This window comes from Scyliorhinus torazame, chromosome 11, assembly GCF_047496885.1.
Source record: "Scyliorhinus torazame isolate Kashiwa2021f chromosome 11, sScyTor2.1, whole genome shotgun sequence".
NCBI classification, from domain to species: Eukaryota; Metazoa; Chordata; class Chondrichthyes; order Carcharhiniformes; family Scyliorhinidae; genus Scyliorhinus; species Scyliorhinus torazame.
In genome coordinates this window covers 80,830,320-80,848,807 of record NC_092717.1, presented here as the reverse complement: position 1 = coordinate 80,848,807, position 18,488 = coordinate 80,830,320, and the positions used below count along the sequence as shown (strand labels likewise).

At 46.0% G+C, this 18,488-nt stretch overlaps 1 protein-coding gene across 2 annotated transcripts in view; it reads right to left on the bottom strand.

Annotated features, from left to right (window-relative positions):
- The window catches only part of csmd3b (CUB and Sushi multiple domains 3b), a 2,718,576-nt gene that overhangs the window by 127,336 nt on the left and 2,572,752 nt on the right, over positions 1 to 18,488 (bottom strand). For both annotated transcript variants that reach the window (XM_072467431.1, XM_072467430.1), the window contains 3 exons: positions 14,478 to 14,651; positions 8,574 to 8,759; positions 8,006 to 8,179 (listed from right to left, as the gene is read on the bottom strand). In XM_072467431.1, coding sequence (XP_072323532.1) covers positions 8,006 to 8,179; positions 8,574 to 8,759; positions 14,478 to 14,651 — 534 coding nt within the window. The remainder of the gene's footprint in view (positions 1 to 8,005; positions 8,180 to 8,573; positions 8,760 to 14,477; positions 14,652 to 18,488) is intronic.

Sequence of the window (18,488 nt, the reverse complement as noted above, 5' to 3'; positions counted from 1 at the left end):
ACCTTGCCCCTCTCACCTTAAACCTATGCCCCCTAGTAATTGACCCCTCTACCCTGGGGAAAAGCCTCTGACTATCCACTCTGTCTATGCCCCTCATAATTTTGTATACCTCTATCAGGTCGCCCCTCAACCTCCTTCGTTCCAGTGAGAACAAACCGAGTTTATTCAATCGCTCCTCATAGCTTATGCCCTCCATACCAGGCAACATTCTGGTAAATCTCTTCTGCACCCTCTCTAAAGCCTCCACGTCCTTCTGGTAGTGTGGCGACCAGAATTGAACACTATACTCCAAGTGTGGCCTAACTAAGGTTCTATACAGCTGCAACATGACTTGCCAATTCTTATACTCAATGCCCCGGCCAATGAAGGCAAGCATGCCGTATGCCTTCTTGACTACCTTCTTCACTTGTGTTGCCCCTTTCAATGACCTGTGGACCTGTACTCCTAGATCTCTTTGACTTTCAATACTCTTGAGGGTTCTACCATTCACTGTATATTCCCTACCTGCATTAGCCCTTCCAAAATGCATTACCTCACATTTGTCCGGATTAAACTCCATCTGCCATCTCTCTGCCCAAGTCTCCAGACAATCTAAATCCTGCTGTATCCTCAGACAGTCCTCATCGCTATCCGCAATTCCACCAACCTTTGTGTCGTCTGCAAACTTACTAATCAGACCAGTTACATTTTCCTCCAAATCATTTATATATACTACAAAGAGCAAAGGTCCCAGCACTGATCCCTGTGGAACACCACTGGTCACAGCCCTCCAATTAGAAAAGCATCCCTCCATTGCTACCCTCTGCCTTCTATGGCCTAGCCAGTTCTGTATCCACCTTGCCAGTTCACCCCTGATCCCGTGTGACTTCACCTTTTGTACTAGTCTACCATGAGGGACCTTGTCAAAGGCCTTACTGAAGTCCATATAGACAACATCTACTGCCCTACCGCCATCAATCATCTTAGTGACCTCCTCGAAAAACTCTATCAAGTTAGTGAGACACGACCTCCCCTTCACAAAACCGTGCTGCCTCTCACTAATACGTCCATTTGCTTCCAAATGGGAGTAGATCCTGTCTCGAAGAATTCTCTCCAGTAATTTCCCTACCACTGAAGTAAGGCTCACCGGCCTGTAGTTCCCGGGATTATCCTTGCTACCCTTCTTAAACAGAGGAACAACATTGGCTATTCTCCAGACCTCCGGGACATCCCCTGAAGACAGCGAGGATCCAAAGATTTCTGTCAAGGCCTCAGCAATTTCCTCTCCAGCCTCCTTCAGTATTCTGGGGTAGATCCCATCAGGCCCTGGGGACTTATCTACCTTAATATTTTTTAAGACACCCAACACCTCGTCTTTTTGGATCACAATGTGACCCAGGCTATCTACACCCCCTTCTCCAGACTCAACATCTACCAATTCCTTCTCTTTGGTGAATACTGATGCAAAGTATTCATTTAGTACCTCGCCCATTTCCTCTGGCTCCACACATAGATTCCCTTGCCTATCCTTCAGTGGGCCAACCCTTTCCCTGGCTACCCTCTTGCTTTTTATGTACGTGTAAAAAGCCTTGGGATTTTCCTTAACCCTATTTGCCAATGACTTTTCATGACCCCTTCTAGCCCTCCTGACTCCTTGCTTAAGTTCCTTCCTACTTTCCTTATATGCCACACAGGCTTTGTCTGTTCCCAGCCTTTTAGCCCTGACAAATGCCTCCTTTTTCTTTTTGACGAGGCCTACAATATCACTCGTCATCCAAGGTTCCCGAAAATTGCCGTATTTATCTTTCTTCCTCACAGGAATATGCCTGTCCTGTATTCCTTTCAACTGACACTTGAAAGCCTCCCACATGTCAGATGTTGATTTGCCCTCAAACATCCGCCCCCAATCTATGTTCTTCAGTTCCCGCCTAATATTGTTATAATTAGCCTTCCCCCAATTTAGCACATTCATCCTCGGACCACTCTTATCCTTGTCCACCAGTACTTTAAAACTTACTGAATTGTGGTCACTGTTACCTAAATGCTCCCCTACTGAAACATCTACCACCTGGCCGGGCTCATTCCCCAATACCAGGTCCAGTACCACCCCTTTCCCTAGTTGGACTGTTTACATATTGTTTTAAGAAGCCCTCCTGGATGCTCCTTACAAACTCCGCCCCGTCTAAGCCCCTGGCACTAAGTGAGTCCCAGTCAATATTGGGGAAGTTCCTCCACCACTGCACCGTGGCAGCAGTGTGTACCATCTACAAGATATACTGCAGCAACACATCAAGCCACCTTCAAAGCACCTTCCAAACCCTCAACAATGAATATCTAGAAGGACAAGAGCAGCAGATACATGGGAACACCACCCACTGGAGATTCCCCTCCAAGTCTCTCACCAGCCTGAATTGAAAATATATTGCCGTTCCTTCACTTTTACTGGGTAAAAAGCCTGTAACTCACTCCGTAACAGCACTGTGGGTGCACCAACGCCACATGGACTGCGGATGTTCAAGAAGGCAGATCACCATCACCTTCTTCAGGGCAATTAGGAATGGGTGATACATTCTAGCTAGCCAGCAACCCTAATATGCCATGAATGAATAAAAAACAAGAGGGTTTTGTGACATTAAATATACTTTCTGTTATGGAAGACAGATTCTGATGCTGAGTAACTGATCACTGGGGTGGGAAGCTGATGCTTGATAGAATTCTCACTGAGAGGAGAGGTGAGGTCTGACATTTCACTGCTGCTCATGGTGGGATTGGGTATTGGTTGCAATGGGTAAGTTGAGATCCTGCCCATTGAATGGGAATTCGGATTTGGGTAGAGAGAATTGGAGAAAGAGAAGTAGGAGAAAGGATAAAGAGGTAGAGAACAAAAAAGGATTGACAGGGAGAGGAAGGAAGGAATTTGGAAGAGTGAAGAAACATAGAGGAGAAAATGAGAAAGGGGAGGGATGAAAAAAAGCGACATAAAATGAGAGGAGAGGAAATGGGATAGAAATGAGGTGAAGTGAAGAGGAACAGGGGAGTAGAATTTGGAGACAGAAAGGAGAGAGTAAAGGAAGGGTGGGAAAGACTGGAAAGAAAATCAGTGGGAAGTTGTGCGGGATAGAACATTCCTCATTATGAGATTCAAGAAGTGCTCCAGACTTGGTGAAAGGGATTTTGAAGGGCCAATTTCCTTGGCAATCCTGTTTGGTACTGCAATGAGCATTACAAAAAGTTGAAATGTTCCTCAGTAGAGATGGGGTAAGGTTCAATCGATTTATATCCTACTTTGATTAAATGAGAGTTTGCTGTTCAATGAGCTGGACGAGAAATTGGAACATTGGCTGGGGTTGGTGGGGGATTCCAGTGCAGATATTTAATTTTGAGCTACGATATAAATTACCTCAGTTCGGAAAATTGGGCACAATGCAGGGCTTGGCTTCTGTTTTATTCCTGTGCTTCATCTGAGTGTGATTGTCTTACTGATTTTACTGGCAATTGTGGAGGTGAGGGCGGCTTTCAGTTATCCAAAGGACACACGGTTGATCAGTTTGATATCATTTAATGATAGTTTATTGCTGAGAAAGAGAATTCAAGCATGCCTAGAGTTGTGAAGTGGTGGAAGGGCAAGCACAGCATCCTATTATCTAACATTAGGGAGAGTTGTATTTTTTCAAACTTACAAACCATTGGGAAGGAAAATTGCCAAATTAGTTATTGGGCTAGAATCTTTGACCAGCACTCTTTCTTTATATTTACAGAACATGTCATAGTTACATCAAAGATCTTTTTTTTTTAAAAACTCAGGATAAGTGTTCTTAAGACATGAAAAGCACGTGATCCAAAATAATTTTCACCCTTAATTCTTAAAAGAGGAAGTTATCGGTGGAGCTATAAACGACAATTCAATTTCCTAAGTTCAGAAAAGATTCCTTCAGATAAGAAAGCAGCACACGTAAACTTTATTATTCAATACAAGTTCAGACCATCAAGACAAGATTATAATCTTAACATTTATTCCAGGGAATTCCTTTGAATTAATTTTTTGAGATCGATTGGGTGATCAATTGGACAATTTTAACCTTTAAAATATAGCCCTTAATCCAGAGGTGCTGAAACTTTGAGCAGAATTTTCCCTGTCAGCTTCTGGACCTTGATATCAGGATTAATTGGGGCAGAAGCCACTACTGTGTGGAGAAAAGTCACCCAGATAAAGATTTCCGTAAATTGGTGAATTATTGGTCAGGGAGCAGACAAGCTCTTGAATCTGGAGGGTTAATAGTAGCACATCGGTGGTGAGACAGCAGTAAGCTGCTTTTCTAGGTAGGACAGAGGGAGAGAAAGAGGTCACCCTTAGATGGAGGTGTTTCAGTTGTACAGTTACCCAAGTCTTAGACCAGGTTGTAAACTGTGTAACATTTCCTGGGTAATATCCAGTTGTATACCTCGGGCAGGATTCGCCGATGTCCGACGCCGAAATCACGTTCGGCGATCGGACGGAGAATCCACATGGGTGCCGTAATTAGGGGCGGCGCTGCTTTTGCGATGCTCCGCCCCCTCCAAAATGGCCTACTCTAGGTGTACGCTTAGGTCATTACCTGAGGTCTTCCTCCCGATGGGCCAAGTTCCCGACGGAATCGGTCACGTGTAGCATTGATTTTCGGGAACTAAGTCCAGCGCCGCCACAGTCAGGGGGGAGCTGATCGGCGGGCAGGGGGGGGCTTTGGATAGGACTGGGAGTACTGGTGGGGGGTGGTCCGAAGGTGGTGAGCCTGGCCAAAGAGGGACATTATTTGGCAGGCGGGGTCCATTGCGGCCACGGACCCGGCAATTCTCTGGCCGTCTTCACAGCTAGAGCCTGGTGCTCTACGCTGCGTGGCTGCTAGCCACCCACCAAACGGTTGATCGGTAGCCGTTTAGCGCCATTTTATAGGTCGTAAAACGCCACCGTTCCCATGCCGGCGTCAGCACTTAGTCTCCGAATCAGAGAATCCAGCCCCTCGACTTTGTTTGAAGTCTCTGACTCTAGCTCAGAGTCAGAGAACGCCGGGGAGGGTCCAGGGATTCAAAGGAGTTGCCCAGCAGATGTTTAAACATCCCCGGCAGTTCGCATATAGATTCACATTTCAGGAATTCCACAGGATCCTAATGTACATCTTCAGTTGTAATTCCAGTCTCTGGTGATGAGCAGACCAGAAGATTTGGATTATTCAACTGAACTCTCCGCCTCGCGACGCTGGAAAAGCGAATCGTGATCGGGCGGAGAATTGGACGTCTGGCCAAAATCGAGTTCCGCACCTGACATCAATTCAGGTGCCTTACTCTGGTCCCCACCTGGCAGCAAAAAACAGGTTTGCACCCAACGCTGGCGGGGGCATGCAAAATTGCCATTTGCATGCATTTAAATGCGGGTTAGACACAGTATGTTCCTTGCTTCCGTGATATTCTGCTTCACTAATGTGGAGGTCACGCGGACGTGAATTACTAAAGTATTTACAAATGGGGACTGTGCATCTTGGTTGTGGAGGGGGAGCAGGAGGCTAAAAAAATCACTGAAAATCATTGAAAACTGTCGGGCTTGCTGCGGGGGTGGCCGCCCGGGCCGGTGCAGTAGCAGATAGTGACTTGGTGCCAACTCCATGACTAGGTGGCCTGGTTCAGACCGCCATTGCTGCAGTCTGTCTTTTAAAGCAACCCGTTTGGTGCTACTTACAGGCTCCTGGCTGCTCACACTGCTGAGTGCTGCCTGTGTCCTGTAAATACTCAGAGAGCCTCTGGTTAGCAGGGAGCCCACACAGGCCTTCTGGACACCCCCATACTGTATCATCAAAGACCAAGTTCAATCAGGGACACACCAGATGCTGCACACCTTAGAAGCACTACCTCACTGTCGAGGAAGCAGGGGATCAACAGAGCTCACCCAAACGAGTAGACACCCGCAACGTGGCCTTTCGAACCCTCCCTGGTTCTTTGGTCCTTTCAGGGCAGATGACACAACATTGATCCCCACCCCTCAGGATCACCAGCTGTCTCCTCCTGCTGAGGCTGGCAGTGCTGACTGCCTCTGCCACCACCTCCCATCCACTGTTCAGGAGGGCAGGATTGAGTCTGTGGCCCACCATGTGGGACACCCTCTTCCCCTTATTAGCATGGATCCACCTCGGACTCACAGCCTTGGGGGGCAGGATTCCTCGGAGTCATCTTTGTGGCTGCAGTGAGTGTATGGAAAATGGAATGCTTAAAAACAGCTCCAGCTGCCAAGCCCTTTGGCGCTAACTCTGGCCCCAGCAGCTAGAACACCCGCTGGGCTGAGAATTACTCTGATTCCGTGCAAGCAGAGTGCTGGCTCATTTGCATGCTTGCTTACCGAATAGCGTCCCCAACGGGAATGCGAATTGCATGCTATTTTGCCAAACGGCAAAACGGTCTCCCAACCGGTGAATCCTGCTCCATTAGCACAGTGGGCTACACAGCTGGCTTGTAATGCAGAACAAGGCCAGCAGTGTGGGTTCAATTCCCATACCAGCCTCCCCGAACAGGCGCCAGAATATGGCGACTAGGGGCTTTTCACAGTAACTTCATTGAAGCCTACTTGTGACAATAAGCGATTATTATTATTATTATTTTTCAAGAAATGACTTGGAAGAGATTGTTTTGAAGTTTGGAAAATTGTGACTGAATTTGATATAATGGGACAGATTTTTCTGTCCCAATGCTGGCAAACCCCACGTTGCGCAGATGAAAAGGGAGGCGGGGAACTCAAATTCAAATTTCCCACCTAATTCCTGCTAGCTGCCATTCTGCTCACCTAGAAATCGTGGTTGGTTGCAAAATCACCAAACTTCGGTAAAAGAGATAACTTTTTAAATCCAATCCTCGGCTTTCATTTTTATTAGGCAGAAGCAATTTATGTGCAAATCCCTTGTAAATATTGGGAATATCCAGAAAGCTTGTCTGAAATGTCCAAGTTACTGATTGGAGAAAATTATTTATATTTTATTCATATCCCACATTTCAACGGCACAATGGGTGGAACCTTACCAGAATTTGGTAGCGTTTGGCTCACACTGAAAACTAACGTGTGATTGTCCAGTTGCATTGACCAGTTTATTTGCCATATCTTGAACCTCTTAGACAGAAAGAAATGAGTGTCCGTGATTTCTGCCGTCACTCTAGTAGGGCGGGACCTTACAGAGTCGGAATTCAACACCAAAGAGATCGGGGCGCCATCTTAAAAGGGTGCACTGATTTGCACTGCAGCTTAATAGCAACCAGCCCCCATCATGGAGGTATTGGGGGCTCCCTCTCACACCTAAATTTTGTGACGCCATTCCGCTCCCACCATTGGCATTAATCCCCCCCCACCAACACTACACAAGTATAGCTGACACTCCGCCCACACCACACATCAATGCCAACCCATAAAGGGGATCCCACTATGACCCTTCCTTAGCACTGCCCCTGGCAATGCCAATCTGTACTAGTGGACAGTGCCAGGGCATGCTTGGGCATGTCCCTCTACCCCACCCCCTTGGGGGGCTATACTCACCTCTGTGCCCCCGGAGGGATCCTCTGGACTGCCTCACATCTGGAAAACTGTATGAATATTGAGGAAGGGGAGAAATATGTGCTGGGGAGGGGGATCTAATAACATTTAAATCTATGCAAAAGTGTTAAAACAAGATTCACGCAGCGAAAAACGCGCGTCCCGAATCTCGTGAGATTTTCCCCTTGCGCCACCAATCCTGTGAATGAAGAATACGGGCTCAACATCTCCTCCAGTGAATTCAACTGCATCATTTCCCAGCAGATCAACTTACGTGTAATATTTTTGTACAGTATTATAATCTGTAGGTTCTCTGTCTGTAACAGCAACCCATTCACCTAACCTAATAACACCCTCTACATGCAACAAAATGAATGGCACCAATCTGTAAAGAGTAAAATGTAGTTGAAACTATTCAAGGCTGATTGAACTTCAATGTCGGCTAGTACCTCGGATTATAGACAACACATAAATTAGTCATACCTGAACAGTGAGGCATGGAGTCACTCCAGTGTCCGTTCATCTGGCAAGTACGCATTGATGGGCCAATAAGCAGCCTTTTGCCCACACAGGAATAGTGAATAGTTGCCCCAAATGTGTGTTTATCACCAGACAAAATTGTATTTGGAGGAATGCCAGGATGGCCGCAGTCAACCACTATTAGAAAGTGATAACAAATAAAGACATGCTTGCTTTGTTACAATTCAAAAACAAAGCCTGTAGCCATAAGACAATTTACTTGCTGAAATAGACAAGGTTTCAGTATGGAAATTATTGCTTTGCTATTAGCTGATGAACACTTAACACAGTTGTAGTAGTATTCCTTTGTCAGTTAACTTAACAAATAAATAATTCAGTTTACTATTCCCATTAAAACAGAATATTATATGAATGCACTAAATTGTTAAATGTTACCAACAGTTACACTTAGATTTCCACAATCTAAATAAAAGTAATGGAACTGTGAGAGTGATTTACCACATAAAGGTTTTGTTATTTACTCAATTTTACCACATTAAATACGATACACATACACATAAAATATACATACATGTACACTCAGGTAGTGGCTTATCCCAGTATCCATTAGACTGACATGTAAGAACAGAAGATCCAAACAAAAAGTATCCAGGGTTGCAGTCATAAAATACCAGTGAGCCAAAGGTGAAGTTTCCATATTCAATCTTACTTTCCCGGATGGAATTTGCAGGAATTCCAGGATCAGAGCAGTTTACCACTAAGCAATGAAACCAAACAAGTTTAAAATGAAGCAAGTTAGACATGGTTTTCAGCCCTAGATAAGCTGTTTAGTTGTGATTTTGCTTTCAGAACTGCATGAAGAAAATATTTATCATCCACTAACGTTTCCCAATGAATGAGAAGGTAAGATTGGGTTCAAGGTTTCACTACTGCAGATATTGACTCAAATTGAAATGAAGCCAATTTTTTCCAATATTATAACACCTTATATACCGAGGGACAATTGTCAATTGACTTCTGATCATGCCACCAATTGGGGCAGGGAGACGCCGGTCTACTTAAATATCTCTGCTCATTTCAGTGGAGGCTGGCGTCGAGAAAATCCAGTTTACTTTGTTCCAGAAACAACATTCTACCTGTCTGACTCGAGTGGAGCATGGTCAACAGTGACTTTTCACCAGGGTTGGACTAGCCCAGTTTGCAGTTATTCATCATGCTGCTGTTAGTCCACACTGGAACCGTGCGAAAACAGCAGCCTGATCAAGAAACCCAATTACGATCCTACCAAGCCTGCTTCCTCAGTGCATTCCTCTGCAGTAGTGAAACCTAGGGTGGATTTTCTGGGCGCTCTCGCCCGAGGCCAGAAATTCCCGCCTGAGGTCAACAGACATTTAATCACTCAATCAAATAGTCCATCCCATCTGTGACGATTCCCACGGCGGATGAAACCGTAGGCTTTACCGCCTAGACAACATATGTTAGAGAGGAGAAATGACTGAATAGTTTCACATTCGCTGTCTCAGACATATCCTTGACATCTCTTGGGAAGTCAAGGTCACAAACGTAAGAGGTCCTGGATCATTCTAATTCCATCAGCATACACTGATTCTTGAGCCAATGACATCTATAATGGCTCAAACATATTAATCTGGATTGATGACAGTGGTATACCCAAAGATCATTTGTAAAGTGAACTGGTCACTGCGTCATGACCTGCTGGACTTCCACTTCTGCAATGCAAAGTGACTTGCAAGCATGATCTGAAGTTGCCAGACAACAACACAGAACTGGGAAACAGTTGCTGACAGCTATGGTATCTGGCGGCTGACTATTTGGAGCAGCACTCCCATGTCAGAGTGGGGTTTCTAAACCAAATCATTGATATTTAACACAGCTTTAACCACTACTATTGTCTAATGAGACAGAAGGTTTCTGAAGTGGACTGCCCCAATTATTTAAGCAAGTTTGAAGTTCCGATCTCACCAAAATAAATGGAGGCACTCTGAAATGGAGGTGACTTCTCTGAAGGAAAAAAACCCAGTATAACGAGGCAATAAGAACATTGGTCTCAGCCTGTCTTGTACACTTCAAAATGGAACACTGGTAAAACAGGGAAATAAGAACATTGGTCTGAACTGATTTTTCCTTCTTGGGGGGTGGGGGGGTTCATTGCCAGAGGAAGGAGAATCTGAAAAGGTGGTGACACCAATGGCAAATATTTACATTATAGTTCTAAAATGATTTTTTTCACCAGTGAGGACCATCTTTAAAATAAAACATCTCTGCATACCTCACTTCACTTTAAACAAATATCAAACAAAGATGAAACCAATGAAGGCAAAATGAGGATAAATCCCATTGCTGAAGTACATGGAAGCACCCATTAAAAGAGTAATAATTAATACCATTACAGGCGTACTGTAATGAACACATTACAGATTTGAGAACTGTGGTCGAGACTCTAACTCTAAAAGAACTGCATGCCTCTTAGTAACTGGCTCCTTTTGACTACCAACTTATCTATATTTTCACCTATTAGCAGTAAAGCCACACTTTGCTGTGTTATTTACTTCATTCAAATAGATAATTTGAAATATTTTTTATGACAAATATATGATCAGGAACAGTTTGCAATATACTTTCTGCATGCTTATTTTCTATAGGTGAGAACTTTTTTTTGTATTAATTTATTTGGACAACATTGTTTTGATGTATTTCCTGTATGCCCCATTTATTCATCTTTGTAAGCTCACATTTTCAAACCAGTGACAGGAGCAATGAATTATTTATAAGCAGTTCAGTTGTATTATACATTTGTGCTTTCTTTGGAATTGAAAAAAAAGGTCAGATTTCAGAGAATGTATTAATTCTTCCTGTGCTAATGTTTAGTTGCTTCATGTTACATAATAGAGGCATGATCCACTGTTCAGCCCCTTGCTTAGTCCAACTGTTGTGCCTTTCAGAAATCAGAAAGGAAAAAAGTAAACATGACTGCCAAGTCTTAAACAAATATGTTAAATTGTAAGGATATATTTTTCAAATGTGTGGGGGCGGAATGACCTCTCAGTGCCAGCAGGGGCAATGATTGCACACCAGGAGTATGTAGGTGGAATTCAGGGAAGCACCTCCCACATTTATTGTCCATCATTACTAACGGGCATGGAGAGTGGGAGTTGGGGGGGGCGGTGATATTGTGGAGCAGAGCTCCCTGAATTCCCATTAATTGTGCCCAACACACAAAAATATTTGCCAGACTCTTAAAATTTTGATTGCATTTGACACAAAATAAAAAGCTCCCTGACAGCTATCATAACTTAGTTTCTCAGGCCTGTTAATTATATAGTCAGCATCATACTGTGCTTTATTTTAATTCAAACGTTTGTACTTGGGGCTGGATTTTCGTCTCTATTGGAGGCAGAAATGGGGTCGAGAAATCTGAAAACTTAACATTTTTGACAGCAAAAACAAAGGGCGGAATTCTCATCCCCCCACGCCGGGTGAGAGATTCGCCGGGGCACCGCGCGAGTCCCGCCACGGCACCCACCCCTCCCTAAACCAGCGCAACGAGAATCAAGGCTGGCCACTGGGAGAATCGCCGCTCGCCGTTTGTAATGGGCGAGCGGCGATTCTCAGGCCCGTATGGGCGGAGCGGCCTGCCCAACACGACAGGTTCCCGCCGGCGCTGTCCACACCTGGTTGCTGCCAGCAGGAACAGCGCGGGACCGCTTTGGGGGGGGGGCCTGCACCGGGGGGGGGGCCTCAAAAGGGGCCTAGCCCGCGATCAGTGCCCACCGATCGGCGGACCGGCCTCTCTGAAGGAGGACGTCCTTTCCTCTGCCTCCCCGCAAGAAGATGTCGGATGGATCTTGCGGGACTTACTTTTCCAATTAATGTGTTTGATAAAGTGGATCAGGTGAACCGCAACATAAAAATGCCAAATTAGCTTTTAAAGAAATAGAAAGATTACTGGATATATTTTAATTAAAATATTCAATACAATTTAACGTTTTTGCTTTTTGTCTTTAAAACCAATACATGGAAACATCATAAAAAAGAGACCGCACAACATGTGACCAATTGAAACACCACATCAGAGCAGAATTTCCACGGGGGTTCCTTATGATCTGGATATACCTTTGGTACAAAATTGGTGGAAAACCTGGTGAAACATCCATTTATGTCATTTTAGAGCTTCCACCACTCTCCTGTTGAGTTATGGCAAATAATCAGGAAAAGTCACTCTGGAAAATGTCAGGTGATTATTTCATAACGCAATACATTCATCCGAATAGCACATGATTTTTCATTGAAATGTGTGACAAAAGTAGCCCACTGAGGGAGAAGGCAACATAGATTCTCACTTCTGTGTAAATATTAGCAGTGCCCACTCCAGACTTGTAGGTAAAATACATTGCATGCTGAACTGGAATATCAGAAATAAATAAGAAACTTATGTCAGGAAAACAAAGATAGTTTTAAGGCACTTAGAAGATATAGTTTTAAATGGGCTTAATTTAATGTTTTCCTGTCTGGAAGGGTAATACCTATAGGTAGATTAATGTTTGTATGTGTAGGAGTTGGTTAAGTTCTGAATGTGCCTCCATTGTGCTTAGAGAGGGCTAATTAAAGGCATAAGTGAGAGAAGCTTTTAAGTTTTAATTTAGCTAATTTGATTGCAGTTGGAGATATGTAGTGAGTGAAGGCAGACCTCATAGCTCTACTCAGATTCATTGGTTTAGAAGGTAAGAGAGGGAACATTTCTCTTAGCTTTTCTGGAAGAAAAGCAATACCACAGAGTAATGGCTAAGAAAACAAGCACAGAGATCTGAAGGGCAGCTAGTTAAGGAAACTAAAGAATGAAGAGGGGTGGCAAAGAAGTCTGGAGTTAAGTGAACAGAGACCAAGGTATTGTTCAGAACAATTCAAGGAAGAGTAACTAAAGTGTTCTGAGTTAAAGAGACAATTGCAGTAACCAGATTTAAAGAGGGACAACAGCCTTCAAAGACAAAATAAACATCTGGGGCAAAATTCTCCCCCAACGGCGCGATGTCCGCCGACTGGCGCCAAAAACGGCGCCAATCAGATGGGCATCGTGCCGGCCCAAAGGTGCGGAATGCTCCGCATCTTTGGGGGCCGAGCCCCAACATTGAGGGGCTAGGCCAGCGCCGGAGGGATTTCCGCCCCGCCAGCTGGCGGAAATGGCGTTTGGTGCCCCGCCAGCTGGCGCGGAAATGCGGCGCATGCGCGGGAGCGTCAGCGCCCGCCGACAGTTTCCCACGCATGCGCAGTGGGGAGAGTCTCTTCCGCCTCCGCCATGGTGGAGGCCGTGGCAGAGGCGGAAGGGAAAGAGTGCCCCCACGGCACAGGCCCGCCCGCGGATCGGTGGGCCCCGATCGCGGGCCAGGCCACCGTGGGGGCACCCCCCGGGGCCAGATCGCCCCGCGCCCCCCCCCCCAGGACCCCGGAGCCCGCCAACGCCGCCTGGTCCCGCCGGTAAATTCCAGCTTTGATTTACGCCGGCGGGACAGGCAATTTCTGGGCGGGACTTCGGCCCATCGGAGCCGGAGAATCCAGCGGGGGGTCCCGCCAACCGGCGCGGCCCGATTCCCGCCCCTGCCCAATCTCTGGGAGCGGAGACTTCGGTGGGGGCGTGGGCGGGATTCACGGCGGCCAACGGCCATTCTACGACCCGGCGGGGGGGGTCGGAGAATGACGCCCCTGATGCCATTTTACTATAATCTGGGAATCAAGAGTTTAACCAATTGAGAGAAGTCTGCACAGCAGTCAAGATGAAGAAATCCTAAAAGGGTTGGTGTGAAACCCTGGACTGTATTCGCTGTTAAAAGTAAAGCGGAATCAAAGTGTCATTTGGAAAACTTGGTCTAGATTTCAGATGCAAACTGTCAAGAAAAAGCATTATAATTATGAGAGAAGATTTTAAAGTATGTTCTTGGGGGTGGAGTTTTGAAACTCTCACCTGACAATCATCTACGGGGATTCTGAGCAGTCATTCACAAACATTTGCTTGGGGTTCAGAGTGGAGAATGTATTTTCCGACAGTCACCTTGTGTGCTTAAAGGAGACTTTGTGTGAATGAGACCATTGTAGATTAAAATGTACTTTGTTGTGTGTTATTCCCAAAAACCTGTGTGTAATTGTTAAGATAAGGAGGGAGTAAAGGAGAATTGTATTATAATACCATTTTTTAATGTTGTTTTTTCTTGTTGTTAAAATGAATTAGCAATCTTGTGATTATGTTCCTCCATGTTTTACAAAAAAAACGTAAAAGTTACAGTCTTTTGAACAAGGGTTCCATTCTGGGATCTTCCTGTCCCGTTATAACACCAACTTGCACCGTAACACTTCATACCACAATCAAGTCTATTTCGATACCATCTTTACATTAGCTATGATTGGTTTCTTTTTGCATTGCAAGTTATAACAATATAAGGCATTAACTATATTGTGCACATACCTCTACATGTTGGTATGGACTGGCTCCACTGTCTGTTCGCCTGACACTGGGCCCTGGCTGAACCATCGATTATGTATCCAGAGTTGCAAGAAAATGTCACCACATCATTCAGATTGAAACCACTTCCAGAGGCTCTCCCGTAAATTGGATTTCCAGGATGACCACAGCTGATTGCTAGGAGAAAGATATGACCAACAATCTGAAATCCTTAAAATCCCATGAATCTTAGAAAAGCTAACATAAGTGTGCAGACAAAACCATGAATGGGTTTTTTTTAACGTAATTATCACTGTTGTTTATAACCCAGCTACTTGAAATTTTGGCATAACCACCATAATGGAGCAGACAGTCTTCAGCCCAAGCAGATAATCAAGGTAACACTGGACTGAGTTGTAAACCACTTGGTTGTTTAAGGATAACTTGTTTATGGCTATTCTTACATTCTGTTTCTTTTCAAATCTTTCACAGAATTAATGTTCTCAAAACTGATAAAAGGCATACTTAACACCTGAAGAAAACTGTGTGCAAAAGGGACCAGAGGAAAGGTGGTGGAAAGGGGTAAAATCAGTCAAGGATGAGCAAGAGCAGCGTACAGAATCCTATCAGAACCACATGTTGCTTACACCTTTATTTTTTCCAAATCTATTATTTAGTTTTCTCAAGCAAATAAAGATTTAAACAGATGCAGGAATATCCACGTATCAGAAACTCCTTTACTCTACTGGACAGCTATTTGGACCCTCCATCAAGCCAATTCTTAGTTATTCTATTAAATGTACATGACTTAGGCTTCTCAAAAGGAACTTTTAAGATTTAGATTTTTTTTGTTGTTCGCTTTTGAAATGTGACGACGTTAATAAATTAATCTTTAAAAATTACAGAGCCATCAGTCAAGCACGAAACATGAAAGGAAAGCAGCTCAGGTGTGTACGAGATCAAAGTTGAATATCAGCCCGAATGTGTATCTGGAAACGTAGTTTTGAATTACTTTGAAGACCCTCAGTGTTATAAGCTTGAATTTTCACAGAGCCTGGAGAAATCCCGACTCTACAAACCCAACTCCAGAAACAGTGCCCCAAAGGATCTGATTTTAAATCCGGCAGGGTGGGTGTTAACTGGAATCAGTCCTGACACCCCCAGAAAGAGTACGGAGGTAGTCATAGAAGCTACCAGGTGCAGAGGCGGGCTGTGGGAAAAGCAGGCCTTTGCTCCAGCACTCTCCCCATTTGCAAATGAAATAGGAAAACGAACAACAGAGCTCTAGCCCTCATTATCTAACCCTCGGCACTCGCCCAATGCCCCACCTATGCCAACCCATGCCATCTCATGCCCTCCACACAAAGCCCATGGTCCCCTCCCCAATTGTCTTCTCATACACTCCATGTCAACCTATGCCCATCTGCTCACCCAGGAACCAATTATAGACCTAATTACAGTCTCATGCAAACTCATGCCAACCCATGTCCCCACCCTTTGCCCTTACACCATCATGCCAACTCACCCAGTATTCATCGTGGTCAGACTGCAGAACGCATGTTGAGGTGAAATAAAATAAAGTTCTAAGTGTCTATTGACAAATTCACTGGGCAAAATACTCCGCGACAAACGTGAACCATGATCGGGCAGAGAATGGGGCATCCGGCCAAACTCGAGGTCCGTGTCTGGCGCACAATTAGGTGCCATGCTCTGGTCCCTCACAGGTGGCGATAACGAGGTTCATGCTCCGTGCTGGCGGCGGCATGTAAACAAGTATTTGCATTTATTTAAATGTGATTAGTGGGTTTGATCCACTATGTTCCGAGCCTCAGCCTTTCCCTCCAATATGTGACCTTCCATACTGTATGCTGGAACTAAAGTGCAACTCAGGGTCACTATGTAGCCTGTTGGGTCTGGATGGGCAAGAGAATACTCATCTTGCTAACATGTCTTCTTTTTTCCCCTGCTGCAGAGAATGAATTTCAGAGCACAGCCAGGAATGCTTGCTATCTCCCTGGCTGCAGCTACCATTATGGACACCCAGAGACTGGAGGCACAAGGCCTGCTTGGGGAAGACCCTGCACAAGAGGAGCCTGCCCCAGAACAAAATCAGCGGCCAGTCGGTGATGCTCCAGTGCCGGCCGTCCAACAGGCCGAGGAGGAGGTGCGAAGGAGGCTCCCCATCAGTCCACATGTATACCGTCAGCACCTGTCCTTCGAGGAGTTGCAGGACCGCTTGTGCCACCAAAGACTTTGACTAACCAGGGAGAACGAGCGCCAGCTATGCAGATGATGATGCACTTGGCACTGCAAGGGTATGTAGGCGGATACCTGCTCCCGGTGACTATCAAAGTGACGGCCGTCCAGGGCTTTTATGACTCTGGATCTTTCCAGGGACGAGTGGGGAACTGTTTGGGATCTCGCAGACATCCGTGCACAAGTATGTCCGTGCTGTGCGCTTGGGCAGCGCATTATGTAAACTTCAATCTGGATCAAGCCCACCAGCATGGGCAGCAGGATTTTCTGCTACCACTGACATACCCCAGTTCCAGGAGGTGATCAACGGAACACGTCCCCCTACGAGCATCGGACCATCAGGGCGTGCCTTTCATCAATCAGAAGGGCTTCCACTTCTGAATATGCAGTTGGTGTGCGACCACCAGCTGCACATCATGCATGTCTGCATCTGATACCCAGGCAGCGTGCACAATGCATATGTCCTGCCGCACTCATCATTTTCCAGCATCTTTGAGGCGCTCCCTCAGGTGAGGGGTTGGCTTTTGGGCAACAAGGGTTACCTGCTGAGGTCTTGGATAATGACACCTGTCCGGAGGTCCCAGACCACACTGGAGAACCGCTATAACAATGCCTATAGAGCAACTAGGAGTGTCATTGAGCAGTGAATCGGAATCAACATCCTAAAGACATGCTTCCGATGCCTGGTCCACACTGGTGGGTGGCTACAACATAACCCCAGGAGTGTCTCGAACATCATGCTGGCCTGCTGAGTCCTGCACAACATTGTGCAGCACAGGGGACATGCCGAAGGAGGAGGAAGAACGCCAGGCCTCATCTGACAAAGAGAATGAGGAGGATGGCCAGGAAGATGAAGCCCGTGCTGACACGGCAGATAGCCGCTCACATGTTCCCCTGTCCGCCCTCCCTTCACTCTATCCCACCACCCCAGCGCCCCCTCCCCCCTCCGATGGTCCTACCGGCATCACTACAGGGTGTTGGCCCCAGGCAGGCAGTATCAGCGGGATACAAGACGGACGATGATGATAATTCGCTGTGAGATGAGTTCTCGTTTGACAAAGTCTGACTCCTGTGTTCAGGTCAGCTTCCACTGTCTGCCTGGGCAGTATGTGTGCTGTCCATTCCATCTCAGGGCCCATATATGCTTTGAGTGGTGGAGGGTGGTTCTGGAGATGCCAATCGATGATATGATATTTTGGGTAATCATAGATTATCAGAGAATTTACAGTGCAGAAGGAGGCCATTCGGCCCATCGAGTCTGCACCGGCTCTTGGAAAGAGCACCCTACCCAAGGTCAACACCGCCACCCTATCCCCATAACCCAGTAACCCCACCCAACACTAAGGGCAATTTTGGACACTAAGGGCAATTTATCATGGCCAATTCACCTAACCCGCACATCTTTGGACTGTGGGAGGAAACCAGAGCACCCGGAGGAAACCCACGCACACACGGGGAGGATGTGCAGACTCCGCACAGACAGTGACCCAAGCCAGAATCGAACCTGGGACCCTGGAGCTGTGAAGCAATTGTGCTATCCACAAGGCTACCGTGCTGCCCCTGACAGGTAAGCTGTCTTGCAAGATGGCCTCACACCTCTGGTCCCATTCCCTGCTACCTCTGAGAGTGACCCCAGGTGGAACATCCAAATGTCCTGGGGGCCCCTATCCATTCCATTCTACAACACCCACACCACCAACCTCCCACACCCACACTAGGGTCTCACTTGGTTGTCGTATGCCAACCTCTGCCTCTGAGATATCACTCTCCTGCACCTCC